Source organism: Microtus oregoni, unplaced genomic scaffold, assembly GCF_018167655.1.
Source record: "Microtus oregoni isolate MIOR12 unplaced genomic scaffold, Mior012 000028F_ref0000031, whole genome shotgun sequence".
Lineage (NCBI taxonomy): Eukaryota > Metazoa > Chordata > Mammalia > Rodentia > Cricetidae > Microtus > Microtus oregoni.
Genome location: NW_024543087.1, coordinates 16243452 through 16267049, shown reverse-complemented (window position 1 = coordinate 16267049; position 23598 = coordinate 16243452). Strand labels below are relative to the sequence as shown.

Genomic DNA, 23598 nt, shown 5'->3' with positions numbered 1-23598 from the left:
TGGACTCGGGACAGCACCAGTGACGTTTGTTCAGCAAAACAACTGGAGAGTAGAAGTCCGTTAGGCAGCCTGGGCATAGAGCTTAGAACCCCTGGTCAGAGAAGAACAATGACGATGGGGCCTCCTCAGGCTGGTGACGGTCTGTGGTAGAGACAATGAGGGCCTCCAGAGATGGCCAAAGAATCCTTGCCAAGGTCATGGACAGGCTCCCTTTGTTCAGGTCTTGCAAATAAGGCAGATATGAGCACACTACACACATTCCTTATTTGAAAGAGCCCTGTGCAGGCCTGAAGATATCTTGTAAGTAGATTCCGTGTCCAAATTTGCCACACTGGCCACATATTCCTGTGGTGTCAACCTGTGGCTGGTGTGGAAAGGCAGGAACTAAGGGCTGGTGTCTTCTGGGTGTGACTGCTTAGGGAAGCATTGGCATGCAAGCGAAAAGGAAGGCTCTGAGCCGGGCATGCGCAAGCTGGCATGCCAGTTAAAAACCATCATCAGCCTTAGTGTTCCAACAGCCTCTTTCACTTTGTAAAAGCCTTTTCTTTCAAAAATAAAAGAAGATTGGAGGCAAGTACAATATTTGGCTGTGGCGGTTGTTAATTTGGCACTGGATGTCACCTCCGCCTTTCTCTTCTTGGATGCCAAGTGTGCCTTTCCTAGCTCTGGGTGGGTGGGTGAAGTGATGGGGGTGCAGGGCGGGCTCCCCGAGCCTCTTAAGATTCGAGATTCATTTCCTTAAACACACATTGTCTCACTCCAATTTCACGTCCGAGCAGTTCTGGTGAGGAATTAGCAGCCCCTGGGAGCGAGCGGGCGGGTTCTGTTTACACGGGGAGGGCAGGCGGGCATGCGGGAGGTGAGGGTGCAGGCGGGGGGGGGGGGGGGGGGGGGCTTGGGGCTGTTTGCACAAGGAGCCCACAGACAGACTGGGTCCTGGGTTGAGGCTGTCTCCCCTGGCCAGAGGCTCTCAAAAGGACCCATACAGTCTCCTATCACAGAATGTGTTAAGTCCCTCCCCGTTTCAGGTACGTGGAAGAAAGAGGACTCTGTAATGATTTAGGGACAAATGGAGGACACTGGGCCCTCAGCTCAGAAGTGACCATTCAGCACAACTTCCAATCAGAGAAGTCTAGCTGAGACCAAAAGGTCTACTTCTCCATCTCCTTATACACGTGGACTTAATATCTCTTGAAGCTGTTCTTTCTCCTGTATGCAGCCTGTGTACCTCCAACTATATGTCTCCTCCACAGTCCATGCTCTTGAGCCGCTATAACCCTGTCATTGTGTAGGAGAAGCAGCTCCAGTGCATGACCAGACCCCCCAAGGCCCAGAATCAGGGCTCTTGCTGTGTTCATCAACCCCCAAGTCCAAGGTGTCATGTAGGAGGCGTGGGGATCGTTCCCACTTGCCTGCTCTCCCCTTCAAGACAATAAAGGCACAGTGTGTAGGAAGCAGTTCAGAAGGGTCTGAGGAGGACTATGTTTTCCCCCACCCCACCTTCTTAAAGGTGCCTTGCAGACAGCAGAACCACAGTCCACAGACAGAGCCTTCCTCCAGCTCAGCAGGTCCATGCCCTGAGCTGTGCTTCCCTTCCTGTCTTCCACCTGCCCGTGGCATGTAGTCAGCCTTCATCCCCAACTCATATCCCTTCCAGCATGGCAGAACTGGGCATCCCAGAGAGACCAGACAGAAACTGAGCCCAGGGCGTGCTGTTGGGGAGGAGCCTATCCTCCAGCTCTCCTGGCCTGCTGCTCGTTCATCACCTTTTAGAGGGGAGACCTGCTAATTTGTTAGCCCATTAGCTGGGCACTCGCAGCATATGGACCTGATTCCTGCTGCTCTCGTCCTGCCTTCCTCCTTGCCTGTGTGCCTACCTGCCTCAGAGGGCTTCATCCGAGCACATTGCGTGGTGTAAGATCCAGGCTCGTCATGAGTTGGTGGGGGCTTTATCTTAATTAGAAACTGAGCCCATTGGTGAGACATCCATCAGAATCTTTAAAAGTGCTCTCTGGGCTTCAGCGAGTCTACATATGGAGTTCAGTCACATCCACAGTTGAGACAGAGCCTCAGCTAAGCTGTGGACTTGAGGAGGTGTTCAGGAAAAGGTGCTTTTCTCTAGCAAGGGGGTCCCGCAAGAGTACCTAGAAACATCATGGGAATGGGGGTAAGTAGAGAGGATGCTTTGTCTGACGGTCTTTTACTGTGTGTCCCCACCCCTGAATTTCTGTGATGGGGCCCTTTGCAGCCTGGCATCCCTAGTGGGAGGTTCTGAGTTGCCTGGGGCTGACCTTGTGGCAGATGCAGAGCTCTAGTCTCTAAGACGGTGGACAGAAGAGAAAGAGATCTACTGGGTTTAAGCAGAAAGACTCCCGGAACTTGAGGCTTTATTCCGGGAAGGTATTGACGTTTTCCCCCAGCATGCACATCAGGACACAAGTGTACCTAGAGACATGCATCACGGTGTTCCAAATACCTGAAGACACACAGTCGCTGGGACATTTGTTTGACATGTGTTGTCCATTGGAACAGCATCATTCTAATGTGCACATCAGTGTGCACACGTTGCTGTGTACCACCCACATGGCATGGCATGCCCTTCAACACATGTGTAACAGGCATACTTAGACTTCTGCATGTGCGCATGCACACACACACACACACACACACACACACACACACACACTGGCTCCTCTATTATCTGGGTTTATGGAGGAGATAAATTTGCAGTTTAGCAGCCCTAAACCTGCCAGGCTTATAATCATGAAGAGCCAATAGTCTGGTCTCCATTGAGCCTTGCTGAGAATGTACTGTACAGGAGGGGTTTCCCAGCCTGCTTTGCAGGACAGTCCTCCAAGGGCCTATGCAGGAACTGTCTAGGTTATGCTGGGAGAGATTAAGAGTCAAGACCGTGGTCATCACCTTGGGACCTGCGCTTGGGACATGTCTAGTCCTAGGATGGAAAGTAATACCTGTAGCTCAGGGTTGGAAGCAGGACGGTCTGTAGGCCATGCAGAGGACACAGCTGGTCTATTTCTTACCCTAACTCTAGGCATAAATGGGAGTGGCACTGAGAACAGCTCTGGGGAGTACTCCCGTGGGGGAGAGTGTGTGGCATGGGCTGGCTACAGCTAGATTCTGGAGGAGCTTAGGGTTCTTTGGTGGTGGAGGCAAGAGGATAGGGTGCAGCCCAGCCCAGAGTCACAGGCAGAATCACAACTGATAACCTGAGTCTGGCCCGTGAGCCTTCCCAAGCGCTCCCAGGAAGCCCAGGCCACAGTGGAGTGAGGTAAGAAGGAGCACAGCCGTCCACTCTCCTGTCCGTGTGAAGGGGGAAATAGGGCTGCCTTACATAATCGGGGCAATTTGTTCCACTCTTGTCCTCCTGGCGTCATTGCCATCGCCACCTCCTTGCTCAGGGAGTCCTTGACAGAGCTAGCAGCTCAGGCCTTCCTCCCTCCAGCTGGAGGCTGCTAAACAGGATGTGGGAGCCCTAGACTTTGTCCCTGCTAAGACGGCTAATCTGTGAGAAAACGGAGGGGATCGGTCACAGCATGATAGCTCCTAGTCCCCAGAGAATCTGCCCTGGCAGACACCCCCATTCCAGATCTAACAAGGAGTAGGAAATAAAAATGTCCCTCCTCACGCTGGATCCCCTCCAGAAGCTCTGATTTGGCCTTGTCTAAGAATGGGGTTTTCTCCCTACCGCAATCCCTCTGGGTAAAGGGAACTTCTTGGATAGTCACAACCTCAGGGCCTCAGCTTAGAGAATATGTAATATTCCCCTGAGGCCCATGGGAGGAGCTGCTGAGCAGACCAGGGCTTCAACTGATGCCCTCAATAGATCTAAATGGACAACCTCAGGCAGATGAACGAGGACCCCTTACTGTAAGGAGATTGGCTTCCTGCTGATCATTCATTCAGCAGCTGTCTGGGAGGAAAAATTCTTCATAGGATGTTCAAAACAGGGTAGACTTGCCAACTCAGAACGCAGCTGTCCCCCTGACTTCCATAGCCCTAGGACAAATGGCCCAAGACCTATGGCTGGGGTGGGGGGCAGTTGAATGGTTTCCTGAAGACCAGTTGCTGGGGACATAGGGCTGGCTCTGGACCAGGTTCTCTGTTTATACGCATGGTTAGGCCTCATAGTCATGGAGGCAATGTGCTTCAGCTGGCCCAGCTAGGAAGCAGGGACAGCCACAGGGGCTCATGAGGACTCCATACAGCAAATGACTGGAATTTGTTTCTGCTCTGTTAGTAGTCCTGCAGTAATCATCACCCCATTCAGTAGTGCCCCCAAAGCTGGGTGAGCAGGTAGCCCACATGGGATGGGGCCCCAAGCAGAGCCTCTGCTCTCCTGAGTGCAGCACACTTATTTAGAAGCTCATGACCATTCAGGCTAAGGGCCTGCCAGTGTTTGCCAGCATGTCGGGCTGCCAGTTCTGTTTGCATAGTTGGTTTGCATGGCAAACACTGCTCAGGCCCACAGAAGGTAAATGCTGGCTCTTGTGGTTGCTGGAGTTCTTACATTCATAGAGAGGGAACCTGGAGCTTCAGGTGCCAGGCGTTCTCCTTCTCCCTGAACAGTGAAATAAGGGGAGACTGGGGTGCAGAGAAGGGCTGGAGCCTGCATGAGAACACCTGCCAGACACCGGGTCTGCAGTTCTCTGACCCCAGCTCAGAAAATCCTTGCGGGACGACTGCCAGCATTTTTCAGATTCGAAGTTGGGAGCTTTTCCATGAAGATTTAGGAAAGGCTATGAGTGATGAAGGTCTCCTCTGGGGTTGTGGCCCCAGTGTGTGGGTTTCCTGGGTGCACCCATACCCCCAATGCATATCTGTTCTCATCATATTTTTAGTGTGTGCAAAAGGCCCCAGTGTCTGTGTCCTGTCTGTTTGTTTACGCTTTCAACTTGTTCTGTGGAAGATGGAAAGGCACTTACAAGGATACATAAAACTCGAGAAGAGCTATAAACTGAGAGGAGGAAAGAAAGAAAAATGAAGAGCGAGGGGAGGGAGTGAGATGGAGCTGAGAGATACTGACAGAGGAAGTAAACAAGATGGCTCAGGCCTGAGTGCTCCTCACACACTCCACACACTCATTTGTACCCTTCACGTGGGCAGCTCCAGCTTGGCACCAGTGCCCACTGCCTCCTTGTTGCCTCAGACTCGGGCCTTCTGATCAACCTGCTTCAAGCCCAGTGTCTCCTGGGACCTGGCTCAGAGGCCACTGTTGACCATGCCATGTCCTTACTCCTACCACGTCCCCCGCATCCTTAGGAGCCTCTCCAGCAGTGTGCTCCACGAGATGGGCTAGGGCTGTGACCTTCAGGGCGCCCTAGCCTTCCAGAAGCTGCAAAGCCCCACTGCTTAAAACATCGAGCATGATTTAAGGTGACTTGGGAACTCCTCTTGAGGTATGCTTGGGAGACCCATAGAGCCTGACCCAGGCCCGGGGCTGCCAGTGGCAGGCACCCTCCATGAATTCTAAAGGGAATATATAAATGGGATCTGTACATCTCTGCTTGGTGCTGGGTGTGAATGAGGTAAAGTCGGTGTGTGTGTCAAGGTCAGTGTTTTTTTTTCTCCCTTCATTTTTATTTCTTTTTATTATTTTTTATGTGTATAGGTGTTTTGCTTGTGTGAATGTCTGTGTACCCCCTGAATGCCTTGTGCCTGTGGAGGCCAGAAGGGGTGGATTTCCTGGAATTGGCGTTCCAGACAGTTGTGAGTTGCCATGTGAGTGCTGGAAGTTGAGTCTGGGTCCTCTGAAAGAGCAGCAAATGCTCTTAACCACTCAGAACCCTCTCCAGCCCCAACAGATGTGCTTGAAGCTGTCTGTGGAGACAGGTGTGGAGCAAGCACGTTGGGATGGCCTTACCCTAGAGGGGTCTCTTTCTTTTTGAAGATTTATTTATTTATACATGTGAGTACTCTGTTTACATGTCTGTCTGCATGACAGAACAGGGCATCAGATCCCGTTATACATGGTTGTGAGCCACCATGAAGTTGCTGGAGTTAAACTCAGGACCTCTGGAAGAGCAGCCAGGGCTCTCAACCTCCAGGCCATCTCTCCAGCCCCACCAGAGGAGGGGGGTCTCTTGACACAGTGTGGGAGGCTGCAGCCACCACCGAGGCTTGGTGCCATCCTTGCCTTTATGTCCTGCTGTTCTTGTGTGAAGATCTCATGATTTTATGATCAGCTAGCCCAAAGGCCCTGGCAGCCTCTCTCGTGATCAAGAGCTGTTACCGATGCTGTCATTGTTTGTTGACACTGTTGGCAGCGAGTCTTAATAGAAAAGGATAGCCTCTCAGATCAGAAAGTTGCCCCGTGGAGGACAGGCTGTGCAAAGAAGGTACCCAGGGCCATGAGAGCAACCCTAGAAGGAGACCCCACAAGAGGCCTCCAGCTCCCTACATTATAACCGTCAGTCTTTGAGGAATGTTCAGAACAGCCAGGCTAAGGGGAAAGGGTTGTGTCTCATAAAGAGCAGGGCTGGAATTCGAATTCAAATTCATGTGTCTAAACATTCTAGTGCATAGGTATAAGACATGAGAAATTTTACCTTTCGACAGGTTCTGACCCGAATGGCACCTACAAGATGCCATTCTTCATCTCTAAGATGACAGACCAGCCAGCCCTGACATCTAGTTATGATGGAATATATAAAAGGAAGCCTAACTAGGGGACTCTTGGAGCAAGGTCTGTTTCTAACCATTCTGGAGTCCCTGAGGGACCTTCCTCAGCCCCTGTACCAGTAAACCCTCTGTGCTGGGTTATACCAGTAAAATGGATGTCATGCAGGCGGAGGAAGCAAGTTCTGTCCTTTGCTCCCTGGCCTCTAGAGCCAGGCTTCAGGCCAAGCCTCCACCCCATCTCATGAGAGAGTTTACAGGGGTGAATTGCTACTCCCTTTAGGGGATGAGAAATGGACTTCTCTGAAAAGATCTGGATAGCCAGGGCACTTCTCAGAGCCATCATTTTGGATGAGGTCACAGTTTGGATCTGTGAAATTAGAAGCCTCCCCAGGTCACTAGGAACACACTGAGCCTCTGCCTGCCTGGATTTCAGACCCCTTTCCAGCCCTCCCAGCACTGTGCTCCTAAGAGGTCATAGAGAGACCTTACTCCAGTCCATTGTATAGACCCCTCAAGCATGAGGTAGAGACAAAAAAGGATTAAAGAGACTAGGCAGCAAGGCAGTCATGAGGCCCAGTCCCTCCGATTGGGCTGTCAGTGGAAGAGAGAAAGCTGATTGCTTCCTCTGAGGGCAAGGTCGCCACTCAAGGTGTACCGTGCAGACCAGACATGTCTGGCAGGCCTGAGAATGGTGATGTACCCAGAGTCTGGCAAGGATGATGGTTCTGAGAAGACCCGTGCCACCGAGGCATACTTTCATGGTTGCTAGACAGTTTCACTGGCTCCCAGACCCTTGATTTCTTCAGCAGTAATATGGGAATAGTAAACGTGGGATTATTAAGGGGACTGGGGGTTATACACCAAGCCCTGTCTGGATGCACAGAGGGCCTTGTCATCATTGTCATTGTCCTTCTGTGCCTGCTAGAATTCCCGTGGGAAGAAAATATGAGCCAACTGGGTGGGAGGCAACGGGAGAGAGTGCAGCCAGGGTGGGTGGCAAGGGGCCGCAGATGCCGACACAAACAATCTGTTTCCCATAAACATGGGCACCCACACCAGCCGGCCGCCACCCGCGACTTCTATGAGTTGGGAAAGTGCGGGTGTGTTTACTCGCACTCCCCCGTGCCAGCTGGTATGCTGGGCACAGCTTCCCTCCCAGCTGCCTCGACAGCCGGCAGCTCCCAGCTCAGGGAGGGGAGTGTGAGCAGGGGCCCCTGGATCTTGCCTACAGTTTGGTTCACCTCGGGCTTGCATCACTGATGCTTTCCCAAGTCAAATGTGGAAGACAGGGGGTGTTGAGAGTGTCCATGGCAGTTGGTCATGTGACTGGACTAGTTTTCCTGCTCTTCAAGCTCCATCTCTCCAGGGACCCCTGTCTTGAGTTTAGACAACATGTGTCCCTCCAGTGGGGTCCGAGTCCTTTCCTCCTACACCCCAGCTGCCTCGTTGGCATCTCAGCACACTCTAACAGAAACATGCACATTGTAAGTAGGGGCAGCTGCATGGGCTCTGTGGTTGGGCCACTGTCCTGAGGGTGCTGAAATGTGTGTGTTTCAGGTTCTCTGCTCTGTGAACGTGTAGATCTAGGCATAGCAGCAGGGAGACACATCTTCCCCTTGAGGTTAGGATAGATGCCCACTGTGAGGGCATTCCCATGTCGTGGCATCTTCCCCTTGAGGTTAGAATAGATGCCCACTGTGAGGACATCACTTGCCTCCAGGCCCAGTGGAGAATTTGAGCCAAAGAATGGGGGGCTCTTAGAGGTAAGGGCTCAGGGGTGCTACCCAGGTTTTCGTTAGCAGGCACTTAGTGGTCTATGCTGGAGCTATAGCTTGTGACCTTGGATATAGGTCATGAGTGGCTTTGGCCATTAGAATTTGATATTCAAATACACTAAAGTATAATCTATCCCCACTCTTCATGGGCCGTTTGGGAGAAATTACTATCTTTTTGTAGTAGAGAAAACCATAAAGTTTCTCTCTTAGGGCCGGAGAGACAGCTCAGTGGTTGAGTACTTGTTGTGGGCTGGAGAGATGGCTCAGTGGTTAAGAGCATTGCCTGCTCTTCCAAAGGTCCTGAGTTCAATTCCCGGCAACCACATATTGGCTCACAACCATCTGTAATGAGGTCTGGTGCCATCTTCTGGCCTGTAGGCATACACACAGGCAGAATATTGTATACATAATAAATAAATAAGTATTTTTTTTTAAAAAAAGAGTACTTGTTGCTTTATCAGAGGACCTGGGTTCAATTCCCAGCACCCACATGACAGCTCACAACCATCTACAACTCTAGTTCTAGGGGATCATTCTCTCCTGGCCTCTGGGCACCAGGAACACACATGACGCACAAACGTGTGTGCAAATAAAACACCATACACATAAAAAAAATTCAAATTTCTCTCATCTCTTGCCTGTTCCCAGAACATCCCCTCAGTACTAAGAGAGCCAGAATGTTGGTAAAATTTAGTCATACACTGAGTGTCACCTAGGCATAAGGCCATGGGAATACTGTCATCTTATCACAGCAGCCTGGAGCCAAGCCACTGTGCTGGGTAACTGTAGGTGAGTCCCTTAGCCTCCTTGACAGCTGGGCTCACAATAGTTCCCATGACAGAGAACCTGTTACTTGCCAAGCAATGCTTCCAGGGTTGGGGAATCCTGGATGTAAGAATGTTCTTTTAATTTTCCTGAGGTGGGATATGCTCCTCTGTTCATAGTACCCCTAGGAACCCTGGAGAAAAGACCTCTGATTTTGGAACTGGGTGGTGAAAGCGAAGACTTATGGGATACAGGCTTCGGTAGACAGTCAAGTTTACCAAGGCTTTAAAGTTAGTGTGGGACGGGTGTGATAGTGAATGCCTGTGATTACTACAGGATCATGAGTTAGAGGGCAGTGTGCGCTACAAAGTAGCAAGGACCCTGTCTCTAAGAATAAACTGAATAAATAAATAAGTCCATTTAGAAACTAAATCCACAGTTCAGAGGAGCAAAGGAAGGGCCGCACCCAGGAATGGTCTCTGCTTCCTTTGCCTGGAGTAGGGTGGGACTTACAGGGAGAGGGACCTTCCTAGAGCCGCCCTGGGGAAGTTGTCTCAGGCTGGTCCCATCCTGGCTAGGAAGATTTTTTTGGTTTATTGTTTTGTGTTGGGTTTTGTGTCTTTTGAAAAACAAGAGATTGAGCCTTTTTATGACATGGATTTTACAGCGTAACGAGGCAGCGTAATTTCCCATTCTCAGCGGCAAGTGCACTTTTTACACTAATTGCATAATTAGACATAATGTACTAATTGCAGTAATGGATGACAGTCAACTAAACTTTAACTTTAAAAACAGGGAGGCGTTGCTGGGGGTGGTTGGGGGACTTTATCCCCCCTCCCTGGGTTTTGTGAAGGGGATGGGGAAGCCTGCCTTCTAAAGCTCTTAGAAGCTTCCTCTTAGAGCCCAAACCAAGGAGCCACTGGGTCTTTCTCTCTTGCCCAAGCTCAAGCAGCATATGTCACAAATGTGGGGTGCCCCTGGGGAGTGTGGGCTGTGTAGGTAGGGCAGGACCAAGAAAGGTAGTGCTCTCAACACAAGAGGACCGTGTCCTCACCTATGAAGAAAGTCCTTCCCTGTACCTTATGCAAGACTGGCTACATCTGCCTGTGATCCCCTCTAGACAGGGTGTTCCCAGGCAATCTATTCAATATGAAGGTGAATTATTATTAACAGTGTGTCACACAGTCACAGTATACAGACCGTGATTGTGACAATATGCTGTATATAGCTGACCCATCATGGAATGATGGCAGTTGACAGATGTGAGCAGGTAAGGAATTCTGGAACTGAGTGGCACACACCAGTGCCCTAGCACTAACTGTGTTCTGAGCCGCCAGTGCCCGAGCACTAACTGTGTTCTGAGTGGCATACACACTAGTGCCCAAGCACTAACTGTGTTCTGAGTGGCACACGCCAGTGCCCGAGCACTGTGTTCTGAGGGCTCCAGTGGTCCTTTACCCTTGCCCTGTCCATGGCAAGTGAAGCTGCCTGGGGAGTTCCCAGTCATAAACACAACCTAGTGTAGAACAGCCTGCATTAGGGTTTTTGTGTACTTAACGTGTGACACCCTCTAAGTCCCAACAAGGCAAGGCCTGTGCCAGATCTATCCTGGGTATTTAATTTTCACTTCTTTTTATCGTGTTTTTCCTGTATGAATGTCTATGTGAGAGTGTTAGATCCCACGGAACTTGAGTTACAGACAGCTGTGAGCTGCCATGTGGGTGCTAGGAATTGAACCTGGGTCCGATGGAAGAGCTGCCAGTGTTCTTAAATGCTGAGCCATCTCTCCAGTCCCATATCCTAGGTGCTTAAGTGGGAAAGAATTCCAGGTGCCTGGCCTTGCGTCACTTTTCCCGTGTTCAAGGATGGTTCATGGTATGTTATAAACCTTGAAGATAGGAGCCTGGTTAAGCAGCCTCCTAGAGGTGAGGCCAGGGGCCCTCACTCTGTCTCTGCTCTGCCTAGCTGGTCGTACCTGTCTTCCACTCTTCTTACCTCCTTGCTGGCCTTGAGCTACCTATGACTCTCATTTGTGGCTTCCCTAATCTCTGGCATAGCCCCATCTATCATTGGATACCCCCCATCAGTGCCAGACCCCAGGACCTCTTTCCTAGGAGTTCTATTCTGCCCTCTGTGGTCCTCTTGTTGCCCTCCCCATTAGGAGCCTGGTGGCATGAAAGATGGGGCAGTTAAGACACCCACCTCGGCTGTTCTTTGTCAGACAAAAGAGCAGACACCAAGAGGTGTGGCAGAAGAGGGTTTAGGGGAGATACCAGGCTCAGAATGGGGGCTGGGATGCTGGAGCACCTAGCTGGGCCCCACGCTGAGCCTGGGCCTTTGAGGAGACAAACAGAAGCGAGGTAAGCCTGCATCAAATCTTTCTTGTTCCATTTTCTTTCTGATTTAATTTTCCAGAGATTAGGGCCCGTTCACCTTCACTGCAGAGAGAAGCCTCATGGGTGTGCCTGTTTTCACTCCCAGGGTTATGTGGTAGGTTAGGGGATCTAGCTGGTCCTGCCAGGCCTCCGCTCCCTCCCTTCTGGAGCGGCTGACTTCCCACTGGCCCCAAGCTCCTCAGCATCATTGTCTGCCCCATGCTCCTTTCTGGTTGGCCAAACTCCCAGCTCATCCTTTTAAAGCCTTATGCCCCCTTTCTCGAAAGCCTTACCTTCAAGTTTAGAGAGAGATACACAGGACAGAGCTACAAAGTACCCTAAGGCAAGGGCTTTGAATCAGACAGGCCCTGTGCAGACTCCAGCTCTGCTGTGGGACTTCACCTCTCTAGCCCACAGCGTCTTTGCCTGTTAGAAGGGGATCACAGGGATACACGGTCTTCCTGGGCCAGCATGGATCAGTGAGTTCCAGAATGAAAGCACCTGCCCCGAGGTAAGCCAATGTCCCTCCCACCTTCCCTCCTCCCTCTCCCTTCTCAACTTCTCACCCTGGCTCAAGTCTGGGCCCTACTGTTGCTGGCTTTCTGGGACTTTGTAAAATGTCTCTGATGGGGTCTGTCCATGCTACTTGTCCTGGGATCTCTTTTCTCCTATCGTAGCTTTTTGAATTTGCGTATGAGGCTGCCATTTGCGAGTGAGGCTTCCAGGCTCCTTCTACAAGTGTTCACGTTTCCCATCCAAGGTTGCTGTTCTGCAGGCATCCTTCATGCTCACTTCTCATTTATGTTAGGCTGCCCCCAGGAAGCAGGAGGCTGGGTCTGAGGCCTCCAAAAGGACCACAGAGCTAGTATGAGTACCCCAAAGAGGAAAAGGCACCCCTGCTAAGTCACCACCCTAGACAGGGCCTGGGAAGTGCAGTTGGTAAAAAGCCTGCCACATGAGCATGAGGATCCGAGGTTAAACTCTGGCACCTTTGTAAACACTGGGGACACTGTAGAGACAGGAGGGTCCCTGGGGCTCACGGGTATCCAGTCTAGCCAGATCAGTGAGTTCCAGACTCAGTGAGCCCCTCCCCCAATAAGGTGGAGAAAAACTGAAGATGTTACCTGGTGTTGACCTCTGACCTCCACCTGTACCTACTTGCACATCATACAGACACATTTTTAAAAATGGTGACTAGAAATACACGATAGAGGTCCATGATCTGTAGCATGAGGGACTCCATATAGCCTCCTAAATTGTCCCTCCTCCTTAGCCACCCCTGCAGTCCATATTCCTCTGGCCCTCTGCCACTGTCCCTTTCCCTCAGTCATGGCTCTGTCTGCCTCCCCATCCCAGTACCTTCCTTCCACTCCCTGTGGGATGAAGCCCCTGCCTCTTGCCCCGCTACCATAGATGGCTTAGCGTTGCAGCACCTGTGTGTGCACTGGCTCTTTTGTTCACCTCAATCCAGCTCTCTGGTTAAAGGTGAGGACCGCTGAGGTGGCATTGCTCTGGGGACTCTTTGGTTTTTCAAAATAACTCTCTGGGCCAAGGAAACCAGAAGATGTGTAGTCCTGCTGGTTGAGGCTGTGTTCCCTGTGTCCTGGCCTTCCTGCCATGCCCCGGCTGGTCCCGAGGCTCGGGGTTACAGCTGGCAAGGAGCTAGCCTTTGGCAGGGTGCAAGCACTATGCTTTCCCTGGGATCCCTCCTGGGTCCATGCTGGAAAGCAGCTTCCTGGCCCACATCAATATGGGGATGACTTACCCCCTGGGGAGGGGCACCTCTGAACTGTACCATTCAGATCTCCCTTGGGCTCAGGGCTGAGCTCAGGGCCCTTCCAGGGAACAGAACAGCTGGAACAGATCCAAAGGAATGTTGAAAGGATGAGACTCCAGAGGTCTGCCTTTCAGGAACTGCTGCATATCAGGGGCTCATTTGGGGCTGGGGACTGGCTGGACTGGCAGCTTGAGCAGCCACTAGGATTTTGTCTTTATAACACCAGAACCCCTTACAATCCCTTTCCTCTTTCTCGGCAGGATTTAGAGCACATGGGAAGACAGGGTGGCAGGGACAGCATGGGCAAGGTCTGCTAGCAGTAGTCCAAAGAGGCCTCAAATGCAGGCACCGGGGAGCCAGCAGAAGGACATCGCCACAGGCCCTTCGATAGAAGGAGAGCAGGACAAAGGCCTGGCAGAGGCATGTGGGGCTCAGGAGCTCACACAGCTGCAGCAGAGGTGAAGGGATGACCCAGGTCCCAACACTCTGCCCTTGAACACAGAGTTGGGCACATGCCTTTGTTCAGTGTCCTCTTCACACAGACACGGTGCTTGGGGGGACAGCAAAAGAGCTAGCTGTCGCTGTGCCCTATCAGTGGCTCCCTGGTGTCTGGACTCCTCTGTTATCACCTCCAGGGCTGAGACTGAAGTGTTAGGGAAAAAGACAGGGTGTCTGAGGGAGGGACTCAGGGGCAAAACTCAGGAGACCCTTGGAATGAAAGCTGATGGCAGTCTCAGCGGGCATACCTAGCAGAAGAGTGGGGGCGGGGAGGGGACTGAGATTACTTCCTCCGGCATGGCGATCTCAGATCTCAGACAGTAGCCGTGGTGGCCACAGTACAGGGCTCCGAGAACATGAACTGTGATGTAGTTCATTGGCTGTTGTTCATTGTGGCGTTGTTCAATTGAGAATTGGAAGGACTCCCATTCTCGCAGATATATCGAACCCTGGAAATCCAGAGACTTCTTGAAGACCCTCAGCCTCCAAGCTTTGTGTCACCTGTTAGCCGGGACACCAGACTGCTTCCCTCTGCTGACCCCACTTAGTAGCCACATAGGCTTCAAAGTATATCATAAGCCTGGGAAAGGGGTTCCCAGACATTTCAGGAAAACCAGCAAGGCCCAGCCTCAGAGCCTGGGAATGACCTTGACAAGCGAATCTAATGTAGATTCTAATAGAACTTCATCCCTTGGCCCTGATGAAGCCAGGCAGCTGCGCCCCCTGCTGGCACAAATAGGCTGGGTGCTGCTTCAACTGTGTGGCCCAGATCATGGCTGCTACACAACCAGACTATGGTCCAAAGCTGAGGTGGTGGGATGTTTTAAACCTCCAAACCTGAGAAGGATGGGTCAGAGAAGATGGAGCCTGGCTTTGCCACTCCGCCCTATGTCCAGAATTGTCCTCTCCTGTCTGATTCTCAATTCCCCTAATGTAGGATACCGGCTCCCTGCATTTCTCTGCAGCCCTTGGGTTGTGATTCTTCCTTTTCTTTGCCTCCATCACAGAGGACCATCAGAGGACCTTGGTCCAGAGCTGAGCATGGGTCCTATGACACAACCTGCTGGTGTCTGCTCAGAGCCTCGGTCCTCTCTGGCTATACAAACAGGCCCTGCCGCTCGCCCCCTAATTGCCACAGCTCTAGAGGAAGGAACAACTTCTCCACAAATTATTTTGTTCTAAGAGGAGGACAAAAAGAAAAGAGAAGCTGAGAGGGGTGGGGGATGGCAGGAGGAGAAGATTGCCTGAGCCTGCTTCGCTTACTGCTTTAACCCTTGAGATGCCAGGCACTGGGCAGGCAGCAAGGCTGAGGCTCTGGCAGCCTCCAGCCCCCAGCCCATCCCCTTGTCAGATGACAGAGTCCTTACATCTGCACCTCTTCTGTCATTCTCTGACCTTATAATGCCTTGCTTGTCTGTCTCTCACCAGGTGCCTCTGTCGCCTCCTTATTGCCTGCCCCTTACCACCAATCCTTTCTGTCTCTGCATGCCCCCACCTCTGCACAGCCTGGTGGCAAAGCTCTGGCCATAGTAGCCGGGCTTAAGACTTCTAGTGGTGAGGAGCCAACTTGGGGTACAGACTTCCTGCAGTCATTTGAATGGATGCACGAACTGGTCTGTGTCAGGCTTGGAGACACTCACACGTGTATAATGCATACATATGCATGCACATAACTAAGACCCGACCCAAGCATGAACAAAGATGCCTGCTGAAATCTGCCTCTGAGACTCACAAGCTGTATTCAGAGGACCTAGCCTCACCCATCCTAAAGCCCACATGCTGGCATGTGCACACAGATGGCAGTGTCAAGCCACCACATCCTAACCATCAGTTCACACGCATGTGTACTCAGACTCCACCTCCTAAGGAGGGGGAATGGGCAGAGTAATTCTTCCTACCTGGTCTCCCTCAATATTCTGTGCCTTGAATAGCAGAGCTCTCCATAGCTTCTGCAAATGGCCTAGGGCAGCATTCGTAAAAGGAGCACATTGCCTGAGGCTACATGGAGGAGTAGCTATGCATCTGCACACATAGGAGATTCGTTCGTAGCTATGCACATATATGTACGTGTGTGGGTGTGCGAACATCTTCATGTCGGGATGTGGTTTATGATGTATGCTTTTTAGCTCCATCTCTCTCACCACATAACCTGCCTTCTGCTTCCCATCCAGCCTCCCCCTCCCCCTCTGCTGCTCATAGGCACTTTGAACTAACAGTCGAGACAACTCATAGCCCCTGAAAAGGGATCCCTGAGGCCCAGACAAGACAGACCTGGACCCATGAACCACCAACACTGGCCACCAACTAGCCCACACTGGACCTTCACCCCAGATACAAACTATAGAACTCCAGCCCGGTGTTCCCCGTCCCTGAGATCATGAAGGTCCTGGACTCTGCTTGTTTGGGCCAAAGCCAGGTCCTATAGGAACAAGGATGAACTGAGCTGTGTTTGCAGTGACAGTATGTGAGGCCATGGCATGGGAGTTATGGACCGCTCTGGCCTCACCTTTAACCTCTGCTTCCTTCTAGATCTACAAGGACAATCGGAACCTGTTCGAAGTACAAGAGAATGAACCCCAGAAATTGGTGGAGAAGGTGGCAGGGGACATCGAGAGCCTGCTAGACAGGAAGGTGCAGGCCCTGAAGGTAGGCCAGTGTGTCGGGAGCATGAGAACATTAAGGGAAGGTGGGGTGGCCTTGACTGAAGGCAATGTTCCGACCCTCATTGTCACAGGGCGCTTGGCTCCTGGAATTTCGGCAGGAGAAACAGGTACAGGACTGGGCAGTTGTGGCAGTTGTCATTGGGTTTGGCTGCATGTGTGGTGACCTGGCAGACCTAGGCAGTCCTGCGTCTCCCTCCTGCAGGGCCTTGGAGCTTTCTCATTCCTCTCAGCCCCCTGGTCTGTCTGTGGGCTGCAGGAGCTGGTGGGGAGGGGATGGCATGAAGGCAGCCACAGGTGAGGAAGGCTGGAGTCCCTGCTCTGCCCAGATCTAAATATTTCTCTGCCTGCTCCGGGTCTCAGCCCCCCCTTTATACTCTACTATACCCCAACAGTAAGACCTGCCAGGCTAGCCTGACAAAGCAGCCAGACTCCTACTCGCTCCAAGGACAGCAGGTGGGAGGGGCCCTCAGGAGCTGTGGAGTCATTCCTAAATGGGCAGGAAGCATCCATTCTGACCCTAGATCAGCGGCACCATTGTAGTTGCCCCCAGCCTATGTAGAAGATAGCAACATCTGTTTTTATAAGAAAGGAAGAAATCTTGGTATGTCCTACAACATGGATGAGCTGAAACTCATCGTGCCAAGGGAAAGAAGCTGGTGACAAGGGCCACGTGTGTGATCCTATTTCTATGAAAAGTCGACAGACATGGAAAGCTAGCTTACTGGTTGCCAAGGGCTAGTGGAGAGAAGATAGGGCCAGTTGAATTCAAGGTTTCCTTTTGGTAGTGATGAAAATATTCTAAATTTAGATTATGGTGGTAGTTGCACAACTCTAATTATACTAAGAACCACTGAAATGCATGTTTAATGTGACTGAATTTGCTATGTCAATTAAATCTCAATAAAGCAATTTTTTAAAAATTAGCACATCCATCCACAGCTATGGCCAGGGTCAAGTCAAGACAGCTAGCCTAGATCCTCCATATCTAGACCCCAATAAAGAATGAGTCCCCTTTTTCCAGTAGCTTGGCCCCACTGTCCCTCACAGGACCCTGCCTTGTGTGACCTAGGTGCATGCAAGAGAGTGGGGATGGCCTTCTGATTGGAGGAAAAGTGGGTTCTAAGGACCTCCCAACAATTAGGAACCCAACAAACCCAGAGCTGTACCTAGAGAGCCTAGTCTCGCCTGATTTGGGGGATCTCCTGGTCACAGATAAGGAAAGTCAATTGGAAGATGGGCTGCCACCGAAGGGGCAAAGCCAGGTACCAGCTGTAGGGGTCAAATGCCTCTCCCTACTAGTATTATACCATGTGCTCACTTACCCAGCTAGCACACCACACCTGTCCACTTCCTCTCCCAAATGTGTCCCTTTTGGTCTTGTTCTCTGTCTCCTTGCCCCTCTCTCATCCCAGACCATTAGGGCCCAGACTAGTCTCACGCTCCCAGTCTTCTTACCCATGCCTCCTGAGCTGGGATTACAAACACATACTACCTATACCTGGCTGGCCAGCCCAAATTAGATGATTTTTCAGGGTTCCTTATTCATGAAAGAGTCTGCGAGACATTCTGCAGGACACAGCAGATAGTGACTGAACTGCCTTTGAAATTTCCTGCTTCATAGAAATGTCTGCTGGATACTATGGGCCTGAAGGCCGAAGATGGATGCCCCAACGGTACAAAAGAACTTTGGGTGACTGTCCAGGCAGCAAAATGTCTCTGTCATTTCTAGAGTTTTGAAAGTTGCTTATTTCTTGTTTACTTAGGTAATATTATATCCTTCTGGAGTCTTTGATGGAGTTGAAGAATGGTTAGTTATAGTTATAGTTTTCCTTTGTTATGGTAAAAGATAAAATAGATATAAATATTGTAACTAATTCTTGCTTGATAACTGTTTTGTTATATGTAATTTTGCTATGTTAAAGTTAAAGCCTTCTTTTTTTTGTTTAAACAGAAAAAGGGGAAATGATGTGGGAGTGTCATATACCAATCTGTTGATTTCATTGATTAAGTAATAAAGAAACTGCTTGGCCTGATAGGTTAGAACATAGATGGGTGGAGTAAACAGAACAGAATGCTGGGAAGAAGAAGGGAAGTGAGCTCAGATGTAAGGCCGCTGCTCTGCTGCTCTCCAGGGCAGACGCAATGAAGCTCCGACCCAGGATGGACATAGGCTAGAATCTTCCCGGTAAGCGCACCTTGGGGTGCTACACAGATTATTAGAAATGGGTTAAGAGGCTGAAACTAATGGGTCAGGCAGTGTTTAAATGGATACAATTTGTGTGTCATTATTTTGGGGCATAAGCTAGCCAGGTGGCTGGAAGCCTGGCTGTGGGAAGAAGCCCACAGCTCCCACAACAGTTAACATCAGGTATGTGTGCGAAAGGTTATGTTCAGGTCTTAGGGGGAGTCGCGCACAGACTTCAGAACAGGTTTTCCTTGGTAGAGGCTGGACTGTACTTAAGGATGACCCTGCCAGCTTCCCAGAACCCAGGCCCTGCCATCCTCCTCAGAAACCACAGTCTTGATTCCCTGCCCCCCTTAACCCAATACTACAAGAACAACCAACCCTAATAGCAGAGGGGGTTGGGGCATAGCCACAGGCTTGGAGTCCTGTTTAACTCTCCTCCTGTACCCCACATACTCATCCCTGCCTGAGAGACAGGACAGATATCTGCCTCCTTCCCACTGAGTTGACAGCCCCAGCCTATTTCCTGGTACACAGTCAGAGCCAAATACAGAATGACTTTCAGTGGAAGAATGATGGGAAAAGGCCCTCACCGTGTGGTCAGTGGATCACGAGTCATTCTCGTAACAACCCCAAAAGGAAGTCTTTGCCCTTTCCTCTTACAGAAGGGGACACAGAAGGCTTGGAGGTGTTAGGACAGGACACAAGAGAGCCAGAACTTGAACACAGGTCTTCCTGACCCGGATTCCAGCCCGTGGCCCCCACAGTCCCGAGGCATGCACTAAGGCTACAGCCCTTGCCATCCCAGCACCTCCTTCTGTTGCAGTCTGATTCCAGACTCACCCTACATCCCCCCAAGACAGGACTGCCTAGCCCTTAGTTCTAATTGTTCAAAGTAAGCTTTGAACTTCATTGTTTTAAGTTTGCTTTTAATCAAGTTCCGCTCCTTTTCTGCTTTCCCACATTCATGTGCAGCCTGCTTGCAAATGAGGGAAGGGCCTGGGGGGCTTGAATCCCACCCCCATTCCATTGCTCCTCCCTCCCTGGACCCCGTTTAGTAATCCAATTTAAAACCCTTGATCTGGTCTTGAATCTTAATTTGGGGCTTGTGAAGAGGGAGCCAAGAACTGCAAGACACAAGGTCACTATATTGTCCAATCAGCATCCATCAGATGTTTCTTGACCGAAGTCAAGAGTCAGAAGAGGCCAGCTCAGGGCCTTACAAACACAAGCAACCAGTGTTCCCAGGTTCAGAAACCATGATAGTTTCTCTGGTTTGGGCATGTAGAGGGAACCAGAAACTTCAACCACTCAGTGAGGCAAGGCCTTTCAGCTAGTGCTTTTTAGGGCCTTGAGCCCCAGAAGGGACCCTGTGGTTCATCATGAGGACTCAGGCAGATTTGAAGCACAATTGTTATGTCCCTGTCCTCTCAACTGAGGCCTCTGCACACCACCTCCTTCTCAGAAAGGTCATTTATCCATTTATGTTCCCCACTCAGTGTTGTCACCTGTGTTCACTCGTGGCCCACCAGTGATAATCCCTGTGCTGCTGCAGAAGGTGCAGGGAAGGACAGGCATGTTCCTACCTTCATATACCAAGTCCATTCCATCTCAGGCCCTAACTTCCTTCTCTGTGCCTGTATGCCAGTTACTCGGGAGGCCAAGGGAAGAGGATTGCTCGAGTTCAAGAGTTCAAAACCACCTGTCAACATCAAGGGGCCATATTTCAGCAGCACAGACTAAACTAAGGACCTGAGCACCCTCCCTGCCCAGTACCTCCAGTTTCACAACCCCAAGAGCTGTCATTCATAAAGGACAGTGTCCTTGAAGGCTATGTTGCTTGCTGCCCATCCCTGGCACCTTTGCCATGTGGCTTAGAGAAGAGGTCGTGGATAAAGTAAGAGATAAGCTCATCAGCAAGGTTAAGGGCATGATGGCTTAGTGAACTAACTGCCAGAGAATGGGAATGCCAGGGCCACGGCACTCGGAACATGTCACCGAGGCCAAAGCAGACTACTGAGAGCGTCATTGTGGATACTGGCAGCCTGCTCCAGGAAGTCCTTTCGCCTTCCAACTCAGACAAGCTGGGGGCAGTGGCAAGGCCTGGCTGAGACTCCAGAATCTAGAAACTCAGGCCATACAAACTGACAGCGCCTTCATATTTGCCACCATTACGACCATGTAGCATTAGCTGTCTACAGTAGAACAGGCCCGGGGAAAAGGATGAGGCGTTGGCTTCCTCTGACAGGACCTTGATCTGTGATGACCTAGTGACCTTGGACAAATCCCTGATCCCTCACTTTCTTTCATAGATGATGAGTGTCCCTCCCAAAGGCCCCCACAAGACTCCCATGGGTGGGTAGGGGGAAGTGCGGCCCTAGCCTCGGATCTAGGGGTTCCAGTGGGCAGCACCCCCACCACCAGTGTTCTCTGGGGAATTAGCGTCATTTAAAGAGTAAAATTAAAAACCCTTCTGAGCGCGGTCGCCCTGCTTTTGCTGCTAATGGCCACTTAACCCAATTAGCTGACGCATGTTGGCAGTGTGGCTGGGTCTGTTCAGGAATGGAGCTCTGAGTGGGTGTTCAGAGGGACAGGAGGTAAGGCTGAGGGCTTGAGGACAGGCTACTCTGTTAGGAAGAGAAGGTTCCTCCCAGTTCAACTGCTGCTTCCTTTCCAAAGCTTCAACCCCAGGGGTACTTTGAACTGGATCAGCCTTTGCGGGGCCGGCTCCGAGCACTGGGGCATGTTTGGTAGCACCCTTGCCCTCTCTCTACCCTCTAGATGCCAGTAGCACCCCCACTCTCACAGTGTGCCTCCACGTACGGCCTAGCGTTTCCTGGTCAGGTGGCATAAGCGATGTGACAGTAATGAATAGAAATCCCACAGGCAGTGAGGCATTGGGGCCTGAGAGGTGTGCAGATGGAACAGGGCAGTCTGAGCGAGAGAAAAAATCCTTTCTTCCAAAGAGGAAAGGCTGCCCGGAAGAGGCAGCAAGGGGAATAGTCGGGTCCAGAGGCAACTAGAGGCTAGTTCAGCTGGGTCCGGTGGTGCATCCATTGAAGAGCGTTCAACAAATAGGTTGTTCCTGAGCAATCCAGGCCGTGAGTCATGTGCCAAGGCCCGGCCTACAGTAGGAGCTTTGTAAGCATTTGAGGAACAGATGCTGAGCTGTGGCTCTGGATTCTGCGGGAGCTCAGCTTCGGGGGTCGGACTCTGGTTCCAGGAAGCTCAGAACAGGCACAGTAATGGCGGGCTGACAGACAAGGGAGTCTGTAGCACCCCTTGCCTCCGCCCACCCTTCTCTGAGCAATTAAAAGGTGTTTATGTGGGGCTGGCGGTGGCTTCTGCCTCCCTTCCATTACGAACATTAAGAGATCTTGACCCTTCCACTTTCCAGCTCTTGAAAAGAACTGAGACACGTGGAGCCAATTAGGCGCACGCGTGGGCGCCAAGGGCCTGAGCAGCTTTTTCTCCCTGATTGCGGCGTTTACAGCTGATTATTCTCCCCCTCACCCAAACAGTGCTGCTTCCTGGCAAGGTGCCACCCAGAGGAGTCTGCTGGGGGCCCCTGGGGATGAGGATGCATTGAATTAGTGAATGGACATCTGTCGAACACCTTTCACGTGTATGGCCAGAAAGAAGGGTGGGGCAGGAATGGCAGAGCCCAGGTAGCCACGAGGTTTCTCTTAAGTCGCCATAGAAGGATGAAGTTCAGGGAAGGGTTCTCAGAGGAGGTGGCCTGAATGTGTATAGAAACTGATGACCACTCTTCACACACCCAAGCATCCTTGTCCTTGGAGTCAGTCAGCATGAGCAAGAGAAAGACACTGTTCCCAGTTCCTAGTGGACATGAGTGTGGAGGCTTCCTCTCCTACTTTCATCCCTGTTGGATGGCCCGGAGATCCCGAGATCCTCTGGAGGACCAGGCTGTGCTGGTGGGGCCAAGAGTTAGTCTCCCTGGGTCATTAGTATGGCTGGGGCATAGCCCAGGGGTCCCAGGGTCTCATCAATCCTTCATCTTTACCCACCCAGCTGACTCAGACCTACTGGGCCTACAGAAATGTCACCATGTCTGTTTGGAGCTGGCCTCTAGTCTCAAGTTGCCTGTGTGCAATAGGGTCTTCGCCTGGGATCTCCAGAGAAAAGGGTCCGGAAGAGCCTCTGCTATTCCCCAGCAATCAAAGGGAGGGGTTGATGGTTGGGGTGCAACATCCCTAAGGGCTAGGAGATGAAATACGCACTGTAGCTGAGTTCTCCCAGTGGCGGAAGGTTAGAGGGAAGGGGCTGATGGCTTGAATGTATTAGGCCAGGAAGCAACATTGCCCTGACTCAGGGGCAGGGCCAGCTAGATGGAGGAAATGACCCCTGAGCCCACAGAGGAACACTGAACTCCACTCCCCAGACAAGGCCTAACTCGGGGAGAATCCCCTCTACTTAGCCTACTCTTCTGGGACGGTGGGGGTAGGGAGTCCTCGCTGGAAACGGAGAGATCTTAGGAGGCAGAGGGAAAGGACCTACAGGTGCCACAGGGACAAGCCAGACTAATTTAGGATCATAGAAGTGAGAAATTTAATTGAGTTTTAATAGCATGTGACCCTTTGTTCTGAAATCCTAGTGTGTGAGGGCTGGGGAGGGTAGCAGTGTGCCAGCCAGGCTGATCCTGACCCTCTAGGTCCCAGATTTCAAGGAGACATGGGGTGTCGGTGTGCAAATTAGCCACCATGGAACTGAGAAGTCTAAGATGGCGGCCTGGAGGAGGTGGCAATTTAAACCGAGTCTTAGGAGACAGGAGGAATTGTCAAGGGCGAAAAAGAAGGGCTATCTCAGCAATGTCTAGTCCAACACCAGCCTAGTAAGGAGCGTGAGCAGGAAGTGCAGCCTGTGCCTCAGTTTCCACTGCAGGGGAAAGGCAATGTGGCAG

General features: G+C 51.3%; 1 protein-coding gene across 8 annotated transcripts in view; it reads left to right on the top strand.

The window, feature by feature from the left end:
* Positions 1-23598, top strand: part of Cacna2d2 (calcium voltage-gated channel auxiliary subunit alpha2delta 2) — a 130593-nt gene that overhangs the window by 48132 nt on the left and 58863 nt on the right. For all 8 annotated transcript variants that reach the window (XM_041677088.1, XM_041677086.1, XM_041677087.1 and 5 more), the window contains exon 3: positions 16359-16475. In XM_041677088.1, the coding sequence (XP_041533022.1) occupies positions 16359-16475 (117 nt within the window). The remainder of the gene's footprint in view (positions 1-16358; positions 16476-23598) is intronic.